The sequence below is a fragment of the Papilio polytes genome, unplaced genomic scaffold, assembly GCF_000836215.1.
Source record: "Papilio polytes unplaced genomic scaffold, Ppol_1.0 DF821400.1, whole genome shotgun sequence".
NCBI classification, from domain to species: Eukaryota; Metazoa; Arthropoda; class Insecta; order Lepidoptera; family Papilionidae; genus Papilio; species Papilio polytes.
Window position 1 is genome coordinate 4,674,735 of NW_013527804.1, and position 12,683 is coordinate 4,687,417.

The 12,683-nt window shown below is 32.5% G+C and overlaps 1 protein-coding gene across 1 annotated transcript; it reads right to left on the reverse strand.

Moving 5' to 3' along the window:
• Positions 1-8,988: 8,988 nt before the first annotated feature.
• Positions 8,989-12,436, reverse strand: LOC106108828 (4-coumarate--CoA ligase 1-like). Its single transcript, XM_013290107.1, has 8 exons — positions 12,070-12,436; positions 11,353-11,563; positions 10,682-11,044; positions 10,380-10,565; positions 10,087-10,208; positions 9,856-10,017; positions 9,591-9,761; positions 8,989-9,414 (listed from the first exon to the last, which is right to left on the reverse strand). The coding sequence occupies exons 1-8, from the start codon at positions 12,262-12,264 to the stop codon at positions 9,124-9,126; spliced, it is 1,701 nt and encodes a 566-aa protein (XP_013145561.1). The 5' UTR covers positions 12,265-12,436; the 3' UTR covers positions 8,989-9,123.
• Between the last annotated feature and the right edge of the window lie 247 nt (positions 12,437-12,683).

The window sequence follows — 12,683 nt, forward strand, 5'->3', positions numbered from 1 at the left end:
CGAGCTAATTTAATTATATCCGCTAAGCTTAAGAGGCATTATACGTAATAATTTGCATCAACCTATTGTTAGTATAAAATATAATTTCGCGCGACGCTGAGTCCATTATCGTACGTGTTAAGTAAATGAAAATTCACGTCGCCAAATCCGGACACTGCGCCTTAAATACAAAATTTAAATTTGCGTTCAAAACTATACCAACCTTTTTATGTTCTAACTATTTTATACCAGACACTAACACAGCTGATTTACCTAAAGAAAGAAGGTAAACAAATTTTAAAAGAATGGTGGCGAAAGAAATATGTTCCAATTCACCAATCAAACATAACAAAGGAAATAAATACTGTGTTACTTAGACGAGAGCTATTCAAATATTAAAATGCTTTCTGTGATCAACTTTGGTGCCGTATGTTCTTTTCGATAAGAAGTACATTGCTTACAAATCGGCTCATTACTCCAGGTTAAGGATTACAGGATTAGCCTCACTGTAGAGTGCCTACTTATTGGATATAGACTTCATTGTTATTACCACAAGTACGTTTTGTTATTGGTGTTTGTTAGCTTGTATCATTAATATGAACACTCTCGGAATCATTATACTGTGCTCTTATTTCTTTTGATTTTTGGGCTAAAAGTTGGGATTTCTCTTCGCAAATCAGGCCCCTAAAGTCGATCAGGATCCTAAGTTCAATTATCGTTGTCGCTAGTGTTAGATATTTCGACTCAAATGACTTCCTTTCAAATGTAGACGGAAGGCCATATTAACAATACTTGTAAATTACTTTGATACACACAAACTGAACTCTAATGTGACAACGCAAATATATCGAACTTTCCATGTTGACGACTAGTAAAACACTGAGCTTGTAGGCGACTGAGCGCCGAGTCACTCCTTGCCATGTATTTTATTAAACTACCCCAACTATTCCTTCCGTTTCCTAATATTTTCCGTATATTTTTGTTTTAAATAACGATAAATAGTATTGTTAAATAACACAGATTACCGAATAACTTTTAAGAATGTATCCAAATAGTTAAAAAGCTAACACTAGTATAAAGCACCTTACATTACATCGTCACTAAGAGGCTCGGGGCTTTATCTACGTAAGGGGTGATTTGACAATAGCGTGTAAAATGTAAAAAAAATAACTCAGTTTAAGAGGCAACAAGGGACTTTTAAATTGGGTCTACATTATTGCATGTAACATTATGATTATGTAGAGATACTTTAAGAAAGAATAATAGTTAAATCCAACGAATAATGTCACAAGCAAGTTAATATTACACGTTGTAAGTAAGAGTGACATTTTTTATTACACTTTTAACGGTAATACCGTTTGAACTGGGCTCTTTCTAAATGACATCTCTAGTTAGGAACGCAGGAAAATATCTGCTTTTATTTTTTACCCGACTGAGAAAGAGGGTATTGTTGTTAGTGCGAATGTGAGATTGTTTTTATATGTGTATGTTTTTATTGTAACAACCTAGAGCCTAAACTACTGAACCAATTTTGACAAGTGAGGTGTCATTTGATTCGTCTCCTTTCCCTGAGTGTCATAGGATCATACATCGGCATAAAATACATATAGTTGACATGAGAAATAGAATTTAAAAAAATTAACCATTACAGTTAAAATGTTAAAAAAAGCCCCATTTAATATTATGTTTCTTTATTCGTATGTATTTAGTCGTTTTAAATACTTAATCACCGAATAACTGTTTTGATATTAACAAGGAAATTTTACCGTAAATTTAATTTCACTTTGAAGATAATAGAAGGCTATACAAAATCGTTCAACTTGAAATTATATTAATGAGTCGACCATTGGGCAGCCGACATATCCCAAAAGAACATCAAAGGGACTTTGTAAAATGCGAATATTTAAACGAATAAATACAGGCATCAAGTTCTTTGAAATTCATTTAATATTTTGCTTATATTTTTTAAATAGGATTAGAATTGATCGCCTTGTAATCCCTTTGGGTTTTATTAGAAATCTTTTCTTCAGTAAATACATTTTCATTTTAGCAAAGTTTACGTTTTCATAGTAGGATTACGATAAAGATTTTATTGCGGCTTTTTAAAATATTTCTTAGAACGGAATTTAATTCTAAAGTTATTTCGAAGAATAACTATAATGTAATTCAATCTATAGTACTTAATTATTACACAAAAAAAAGTTATATTGCTTGTAAGCATATTGATGTGAGTATTTATTATCAATATTCAGGAGAATCTCTTCGAGATCGAGTGAAATTTTTAGGTTTGTGCAGCGCCCCTAGCGGTGTAAAAACACCAAGCACACATTTTGTCGTTGACCTTACAAATACGTTCCCGCAACTATTACGCAAACATTCATGATACAACCTCAGATATTGGGCGTTATTGACGTTTAGCAGATTTTGCAGGTGTGTGCTTTGGGCGGATGATTGCTCAGAGACTAATAATATAACTAAAAGTAAGTTAGGTTCTCAATAACGATCAGGCCTATATTCATGTTCTATCGATTGTCTAAGTCATCAGGTAGAGTCGAGTTCCGAGGTCTAAATTCTGAAGAGCGATTCTTTTGATAAAATCTTCATCAAAAACATGTAAGAAATATACAGAATCGATATAGTTAACAAAATTTTATCACCGATAGCTTCTTTGAAAGGTAGTATGTTATTTGTCAAGCTTAGTACGTCACTTGTATTGACATGTTGTAAAACATTAAAAAAAATTACAATAAGCTCCATCTTTTGTTATAAAATAAACTAAACAGTGTCACAAAATAAAATATAAAACATTTATATATGACTAGCTTTCGCTCGCGACTCCGTCCGCGTGGTATTAAAAAAAAAACAAAAATGAATAGCCTATGTGTTCTTCCAGACTATCTTCTACATCTGTACCAAATTTCATCGAAATCCGTTCAACCGTTTAGGCTACAAACTCTAACAAACATCCATCCATCCATCCATCCACCTAAACTTTCGCACTTATAATATTAGGTAAGTATGATTTAGTGACACCTATTTGCAATTCATTTAAATGTAATTAGTTATATTGAAATGTGACTTTAAGGATCAGGAGGTTAAAAGATAGAGTTAGTGATGATTATGTGAAAAATGTCTCAAATTAAGTGTCAACTATGCTTTCCCTATATATTTTTTTTAATCTCTTTGATTTTTATCTATCTATATCTATCTATCTATTGTTAGGAACAAAATTAGTACCGTGCTGTAGAGTTGGCACAACTCTAGATTATCGGCATAAACGTCACGTCCCTATATATCCCTCCCTTATAGCTGTCAATGTCACTAGAAGGATGGATAGATTGGCGCGTAACTTGGGTATTGACGAGAAGTATTGCTCTGAGTTAAAAGTGACAGTATCAATTAAATAAGTTGTCTAATACTATCAATACATATAATAAAATTGGAGTGTCTTTAATATCTTCAGAAAATTTACAGATTTCGGGAATCAGCAACGTAAATATGGAGTATTTGCGTAATACGTTGCTGATAACGAAAATAGTATTTAAAAAAATTTGCCTGTTCGCAAGTCGCGTTTATTCCGGATAATCTCCGAAACAGCTGGGTCAATTTCGACGGGACTTTCACTGGAGGGTAGCTGACATGGATAGGCATATTATAGGCTACTTTTTCAAATTCCGCGCTGTCAGTATGGCGTAATGGGTGGTCCAAATTTGCGCCAATGAAGTTTGCGGGCGACAGTTCGTATGTCATATTTATTTGGCCGTTGTATAATTTGTCGTAAAGTAACCGAGGCCTATCCCTGGACATTGTAGTTCATTTGTTTAATGACACATAAAACGAGACATACATATATCCGAGTTTCACCATGTGCCTTCATTAGGAAACTTTAACCACATTAAATTTACTTTAGTATTCGGTTTGTTCAGAGAAAGTTTTTGTTTGTTAACAGACCCCAGCAATTACTTATAATTAAATGGATTCCTTATTTCCTTCGAATAAACTTGGAGATTTTTAGACCAAAAGAAATAAACAATGTGACTGCTAACTTTGAATACGTAATTCACTTTTCTTATTGTTGAGTTTGGAATTAGTAGAGATAAGAATAGACTAAGGAAGATAAATATTGATTAAAAGAACCAAAGAATTACACCGTTTTTTACTATCAATGAAGTACAGTAAATGACGTATACAGATTAATAAAAATGCCTATAACGTAATCTTTTACGTCAACTGTTTGATGACTTAGAAAAAATCCTCTGACAGATTTAGGACTTGACGAGTATTCCCAAATAAGTCATACTGTCTGGAGGGATAGTAGGAAGGCTGACCCCAAGGCATAAACAGATATAAGAGATCAAAAATATTTTCAATGCGAAAGTTTATATAGATGAACGGATGGATGCATGCTTGTTAGAGTTTGTAGCCTAAACTCCTGAACGTATTTCGACGAAATTTAGTGTAGTTGGAAATGATAGCCTGGAAGAACACATAGGCTCACTTTTGTTTTTTTCTGATTCCACGCGGACGGAGTAGCGGGAGAAAGCTAATACATTATAAAACTAGAATAAATTCGTTTTATATTTCATTGAAACATCGATAAGGAGAGTCGTGTTAGGTTCATGTCGGCAAGCAATCAGATAACTGGCGTGTCGATAATGCGTTCAAAACTTTACCGTTAGTTCTTTGATTGTAGCGTCAGTGAAGTCGAAAACTTAACGCTTCTCTTCCATTCCTTTGCAAATCACACCTCGTTATCGTAATTAGAAAAAAACTTCCGTTTGCAGAAAACATTGAAAGATATCCTTTTCTATCTTATGTAGATGTTTATTATTTTGTAATAACTGACAATAGTAAACTTTATCTAGTATTAAAAGAGACAGTATTTAAAAGCAAATAAGATAGTAAAGGGAAAATTTTGAGAAAAAGTCGGTTTGAAGCTTATGTCAAATAAAATAGTTTTCGGAGATTTTGATTTCCAACGAAGTGGACCTCATATTTAGTTGACCAACTATATAAAATACGGTTCACTTTAGCTTTAGCAATGATAAACACGTCCTTGCGAACAAAGTTGAGAGCGACAACAGTTTTTAATACTAAAGCCTTTACAACGTGTTAATTATGCTTCTGCGAGTCAAGTAATTGATGATTAATTTTAATTAAAACATAATCGATATGCAAACTGATTTGCATCAGTGAATAATGACGTCACTAATGTCCGTGAGCGAAAGTTTAAATTGCAACCGATTGAACGAACAGCAACAGGCTTTGTTTGACTCTAATGCAACATAATTTACAACACTTTGTTGTGTGTTTGTTGTTCGGTTTGTTGTTTGTTGTACAAGCTATATCACTGGTATGTTTATTGCTCGATACGAGTTAATAATTTCGAAACTTTTATTATAAATATTTTGTATGATATGTTAATAGATGTATTTACTTACGTAGTCTGTGTACTAATTTTTACTGATTTGAATTTTATAATCCAGTTTTTGACTAATCAACTGGGATGGTTTAAGTTAAGGTACGGATGGAAAGAAGTGCATTTGACGGAGTACGGATGCTTGCGAAGGAGAAATATCCCCTTTACATACGACCCGTTCTGTCTATTAAAATAGATATTTCTGTAGTTAGTGCCAAAAAGTTGTTGTAGATATAAATGGCTTTCAATTTTGTTGTTTCATCTCTTGTTTTCGTATCTAGAAATAAAATTTGACTAAACATTTCTTCGACTGTTTTTAAACATTTTGTAAAACTTTGTTTATGCTGGCACCCCTTTTATTGTTAACGATACAACACAATTAAGAACCCTTGTATAGATTAATGAAAACTTTAATAGGACTTACGAGAAGGCAACATCTGCGCTTGTTCTGTCATAAACATCTGAGACCAGCCTTCGCTTCAAACTTAAAAGCATTTGTGATCTTAAAGAAAGAAGTTGGAACGTTGTTTTAAAATTTTCATGAAGTTAATTATGCTTACACCTAAGTTTGATGTATTTAGCTTCAAAGTCTTACAATTTCATATTAATAATCAATTTTAAACCAATAGGTTTTTGTTCCTTATTTCGATACTAGCTGCCTGCGATTACGTCGGCGAGGAATTTAAAAAATCTTAATTAGTACATAATGTGTTCTTCCAGACTATGTATAATTCAGGGCCACTTGTTTAGCCATTCTGGAAGGAATGGAAGGAATGTGCGGAGCCATAACCGGCCAAACCGCGCGCCCTTTCCGCTATTCGGTCCGTATGACACGAGTGTCGGTGGGGCCATGGGTGGTGGTGGGCTGTAGCCATTCTGGAGATGGCTGTAACAAACAACCATTTATTCTGTCTTTATTAAGTTAGTTGATTTTAGTTTATCTAAAAAAGGTAGAAACCAATAATGTTAATTGAAATAGATTTAAATCGCTTTTTTTTACAGTTGAGGCTTAAAACTTTACTTACTATAAAGAGATTTGAAAGCATGGATTTAAATGGGTTTTACTTTTTATACTAACACTAAGAGTATAATTTGAAATTTAAATAGGGCGTCTAACTAATCCTGAAACCATCTCACACTTTTCCAATTCACTATTGCAACTAATTAAAACTTTAGTTTAATTCGAGACTCCCATTATACTTTTAGAACGGCGACGGGTTAACCTACAACTGCTAAAGCCATTCGCTTTTTTACCAGACTTTCTTTTACACCGAATTTTATTTTCACTTCTTGATGACGTACTGGTCACTTTGTAAATTATGACTAGCTGTTCTCGTGCAGCTTCATCCGCGTGAAAAATTCAAATGCACAAATGACACCGAAAGCCTTTGACATTTGATAACAATTACCGTAACCATAATAACCTTGCTTCCTTAATGTTAGCAGCTTGTAGTTTATGGTTCCTTTCCCACGTGAGGAATTTTTCCAATTTAGTTACCCCCTAAGTTTAATAGCGTGAACATATTAACCCTATAGCGTGTAGCAATTGTAGGGCTTCTTATTAAAGTAAGAATTATTCAAAAACATGTTTTTATTGCTGTCATTCTACGCCAAAAAGTAGTGTGTGTTTACGCTTTATTATATTAGTATATATCATGCATTTTATTATTGAGTAACACTTAAACTGAGACTTTTGTAGCATTAAACCATTATATGTTTCACCAACACTCTAAACTAAAAAATCCCTATTTTTATCTAAACTAGTTCATTACATTTAATTAGTTCTTCGTTACACAGTTCACTGATAAAGTAAGGATTAATAACGTCCAAAAACATGTTAACATTCTGATTCCCGATTATGCAGAATATCCGAAAACTTTTAAAAAGAATTGTAATAAAACTTAACAGTTTGAAATATAAGTTAAAATACGGTGTAAATGTGGACGATGTCGAGTAAAAGAGGACAAAAACAAAGTGACTTAAATGCTTTCCTCTTAGCGAGGCCAATTTCCTAATGTTCTCATTATCATCTCTTCATGTTTTGGAAACATGATCAGTGACTTATTTTGTATGTAAACACTAGCTGTTACAGTACGGCTTCGAATTTATGAAAATTTTATTTAATTATTTACATTTGGCAAGTTATCAATTTCAAATGTTAAAATACCAATTACCTTACTATGGCAACCTTGCTTCTTGATGTTGACAGCTTGTATCGTATGGTCTCTTTCCCACATTAGGGTTTTTATCCAAAATATTTACACGCGTAACGTAAGTGTAGGGATTTTTATTAAATAAAGCATTATTCAAAAATATGCTGTAATTGCCGACATCTTAGGTAACAAAGAAGTGTGTGTTTACGCTTTATTATAAGAATATAGATAAAAACTGGTTATTATCGCTTTATCCTCATGGAATAAAAAAAAACTGACTATAAATCTAAAATTAAATGTAGGGTCTAGGTGTTCCAGATAATTCTATACATGTATGTATCCTAATAATTCAAATCCTGCTGTTTTGGAGATACTCGATAACAAGCATCTATCCATACAAACTGTCGCATTTACATATAACGTTAATTATATTTCACATATCGAAAAGATTTCCGACATTCATTGAAGACTATTGACCTCATCATTTTTATTATATCTTGTTGTTGATTTTTTTGCTTCGAACAAAAAAATCTATTGTTGTTATCAGCGAATGCTAAAAACTGCTATAATAATTAGTCAAACATATTTGGTTTACGAATACCGCTGACATTACGTTATCATTTTTTTAGATAAAGCGATGACATTAATAAAATGTTTTTTTAGAACGTAGTTTTATGATTGAAAATATATGGAAAAGGTTGCTAATTTCTGGACTGGCTAAAATGACGTCATCGGCGAATTGCTATAAATTATAAATGTCTAGACCAAGACCTAAAACAGTAACGTCTATCTGTCTTAAAATTTATTAATTAGTGTGCCCTATTTATGTACACAAACAGTACGAGCGTAATACATACATACACAATTACATTTAAATAATATATCTCGAATTACACTATTCTACATAGGTTATTTCACGACGTAACGACAGTTAATGTCAGTTAATGGTCAATGCATCGTGATAGGTTTCACGTCCTATCACATTTGACCGCAATCTCTGTCGATTGCGATCTGTGTCTATCTGGATTAATTTTGAATATCGTAGCTTATTTTGCTATTTAAGAGTCAAAGGTAGGCTAACCATTGTGCTTTGTAGATTAATGTAGGTGGACATATTCAAATAGCTAATAATACTAGTAATCGTAGTTCATAGTTAATTTTAAAAGGAAACGGAAAAAAATAAGTTACATTTTTCACTAATAGAAAATGTTTTTGAAGTAATACTAGAAATAAAAATGACAGGAAATATAGAAATTTGTAATTTTTTAGAGCATTTTATTTAATATTCGACAGTACTTGGAAATAATTTTAAACTTAGTTATTGTAAAAAACCCTGCCATACTTTATTTTTCCAACATATCAATTTTAAATTTCCTTACAAATCCCACTAGTACTTAAACATTATTACTTTCAATAAATCATCTTCTTCAGAAAACATATTCAATTTCCTACAACTTTGTATTACTTGTATTTTAATAACAATTCTTTAATTTTAAGTTACAATTGCAAATTATTTCTAGAACCAAATGTATTCAAAATGCTTACAATTCTAAACCCCAATTTGCTACGCTGCTATGCATATTTTTCCTTAAGTACCCTTCTCAAAATCTTACCCGAAGGATTCCTTGGTAAACTATCTACAAACATAACATCACCTATTCTCTTATAAGCAGCTACTCTTTCTTCTACGAATTGTTTTAAGTCATTCGAATTAATACTTCTTCCTTCTTTAACTACCACAAACGCTTTAGGAATTTCACCCGTTTTTGAATCCGGAACACCTACCACTGCTACATCAAGAACGTCAGAATGTTCTTTCAATACACTCTCTAGTTCCGCTGGAGCAACTTGGAAACCTTTTACCTGATAAAATAAAAATACTTTGTTAACAAGTATACTGCTAGCTACCTTAGAAAAAAAAAGTTCAGTAACTATTTCCGAAATCACTCTTTTAATTAACTTATAGTTATTTCTGTATTTTTATAAATAACTTCACAATACATATGGATACTAAGATTTGTTTCAATGTTTTACAATACCTTTATAAGTTCTTTAATCCTATCACATATGGTGACCACACCGTTTTGATCGATAGATGCCAAGTCGCCAGATCTGAACCAACCATCATCTGTTATTGCAGCCTTTGTTGCTTCTGGATTATCTTTGTAGCCTTTCATTACTTGAGGTCCTTTAATTAATAATTCACCAACCTGTAAATTAACAGTAATAATTTACAATGAAAAATGTGGGTGATTTATGTAAAGAGTCTGATGTTTAGAACGATATTTAGAATAATGTGTTTACCTCATTCGGACCTAGGCTTTCGTCTTTCGTATTTACTATCCGTAGTTTCGTATTAGGTAAGGCAAGACCAACTGTTGCATAATTTTTGAATCCTAGTGGCGCCGTTGTGGCTAACGGTGATACTTCCGTGAGTCCGTATATTTGTAAGAAATCTACATCTGACTAAGAAAAAACAATGCTTAAAAATCTTTTAACGGGTTTCAATACATTTACAGTTTTAAAAATATTCACCTTAGATTTATCTAAAAGTCTGAAAATATCTTGTTTAGGTAAAGGTGCAGCGCCGCAGATGTAGGTATGGACGGTTGATAAATCTTCCTTTTTACATTCAGAATGAGTCGCCAGGAAAGATGCTAGAATAAACAGTTTATTTATTGTTATTTTTTTATATAAAAATAGCTCTTTCTAATTTATTTAGTGTAGTGCAGAGGAATATTAAAGTAATAAACATATCAGGATAAGAATAATTTCTGTATCAGATGCTTTATTTTACAAGCAAAAATAAGAAAATAATATAAGTTTACCCAGAGGAGGAGCGAGATGTAGTATACTTGATCTTTGCATTTTAATAGCATTAAGAAATGTATTCTTTTCAAATTTAGGCAATGTAACCACTTTTGCACCCATTGACAACTTGTGCAGCATAATTACCCCTGAACCGTAGATGTGATAGAATGGTAGAACCGCTAAAAGTGATTCTTGACTGGACTCTGAAAAATGGAAATAGTAATTTAAAGTACAGCTGATATTGTAATTATAGCTTTTTTTCCAGAAACCGATACCTTTTGCTATTAAGAATTATTGAAAGAAACTCTACTATAGTTACCTGTAGCAGATTTACAGTATTTGAAACCTTTCCCATTTTGTTGAGCAAAATTTGCAACAATAGTCCGGTGTACCAGTTCCACGGCTTTCGGTAAACCAGTCGTTCCACTCGAATGCGGTAAAAGCGCTATTCTGTCTATATCTTTATTAACTCTTTGCAGAACACTGGTATCTACATGGTCATCACTTATGAGTTCGTGATATGATATGGTCCCATTGGGTAAGATCTCTCCTGTACTAGTTACTGTTATGATTGGTATATTCAGTTTGGCTAATTTACACGCTTCTTTTAGTATTTCAATAGTTTCTGGTATTCCAATTATAATTTTGGGAGATGATAGAATTAGTTGCCTTTGAACTTCGTCTGCAAGAGAATAAAGTTTAATTTTGTTCTTAACGTTGAAGAAATTTATATAAATTTATACAATAAATACAACTTTTTATTATGTATTGTAAGATAAGATTGCGTTGTTTAATTACATTAAATATTTGAGTTACATGTAGATTTTTCATTGTCAAATACAATACTGAGAAAACCGTAATTTAAATTTATCGTTTACATTTTATTACAAGGATTCTTTGACCATGTTTCCCAAAGACAGATAATGATATAGTAGTAATTATTAATGGAGGTTCCATTAAGAATAAATATACGCATGTTTGAATACTTACGGACTGTATAAATGGGATTGATTGTGGTCACCGTTGCGCCTGCTTCAAGGGAGCCGAGTGTGGCTACGGCGTATTCTGGGTTATTGGACATCATTATGCAAGTCACATCGTCTTCTCGGATATTGAATTGGGTTAGCAATTTTGCAGCAAATCTCCGAGAATATTTATAGAGTTGATGATACGTATATGTTCGATTTGTGATTCCACAAACCTGAATAAAATATATCATGTTAATACAAATACTTACACACTATAGCTTGGACTAGATTTATTTAATTCAGAGTCAAGGTTAGGATATGCTCCTAGTAAAGACAGACTTTGTAATCCCAATAAATATCTAGATGCAAGATCAGAAGAAATTCTCATATTCACATAAGTAAGAAAGATATTAAAATTGAAGTGTACCATTATAATTAACACTAGGATTTGTTTGAGCAGGGATGGATACAAAGGTAGAGGAAGACCAAAGAACCTATCGATAGATTGTGTGAAAAGCGTTAGAAGGGGGTTAATTCAGATATGACAGTTGATAGAGAGGTACTTTACATTACTCGTACATAACGTGCAGACTGCACGTAGTGTACTTTTTCCGTAACGAAGAATAGTGAAAAAAGTAAATTGCCAAATGTTTCACATAAATGCTCGCTACGGTAAATAATTTTGTATACACGTATTAGTGTTTTGTGATGATTATAATTTTCTTTAAGTTATATTTACCATTGCCGGTTTATCTGCCCATTTCTCTAAATTCTGCCAAATGAAATCGTTGACAGTGAGCAAAGGTAAGTGAACATCCTTGCTCGGTGAAGAAACGACGTTGTCTTTGTTCCACAAATTGCGAGGATTATTGCTTAAGCTTCTGATAAACATCAACCTTTGAACGTTCTTTATCCCAAAATTAGTTCGTGCCATGTTGTCTAAAATAATAATAATGATATCTCAGAAATTAACACAATCTCCGTCACAAATTTGCTAAGATATCGGGTTGTCTTTGATGTTTGGATGTTCAAGTTAATAATTTATTATTAGACATCCATTGATGTTACATGTTGATTTTCGTAATTTCGAAAATCTAAACTATTATATGTTAAACTAGCATTTGCCCGCGACTCCGTCCGCGTGGGCTTAAAAAACCTATGTGTTCTTCCAGACTATCCTCTGTATAACAAATTTCGTCGAAATCGGTTCAGCCGTTTCAGCAAACTCTAACAATCATCCTCTAAACTTTCGCATTTATAATATTAGTAAGATATTTTGGTATGTAATATGATGTTTCTCTTAGACGTTAATCACAATAATAGTAAAAAAAAACTTACCTCAATATAAAAATA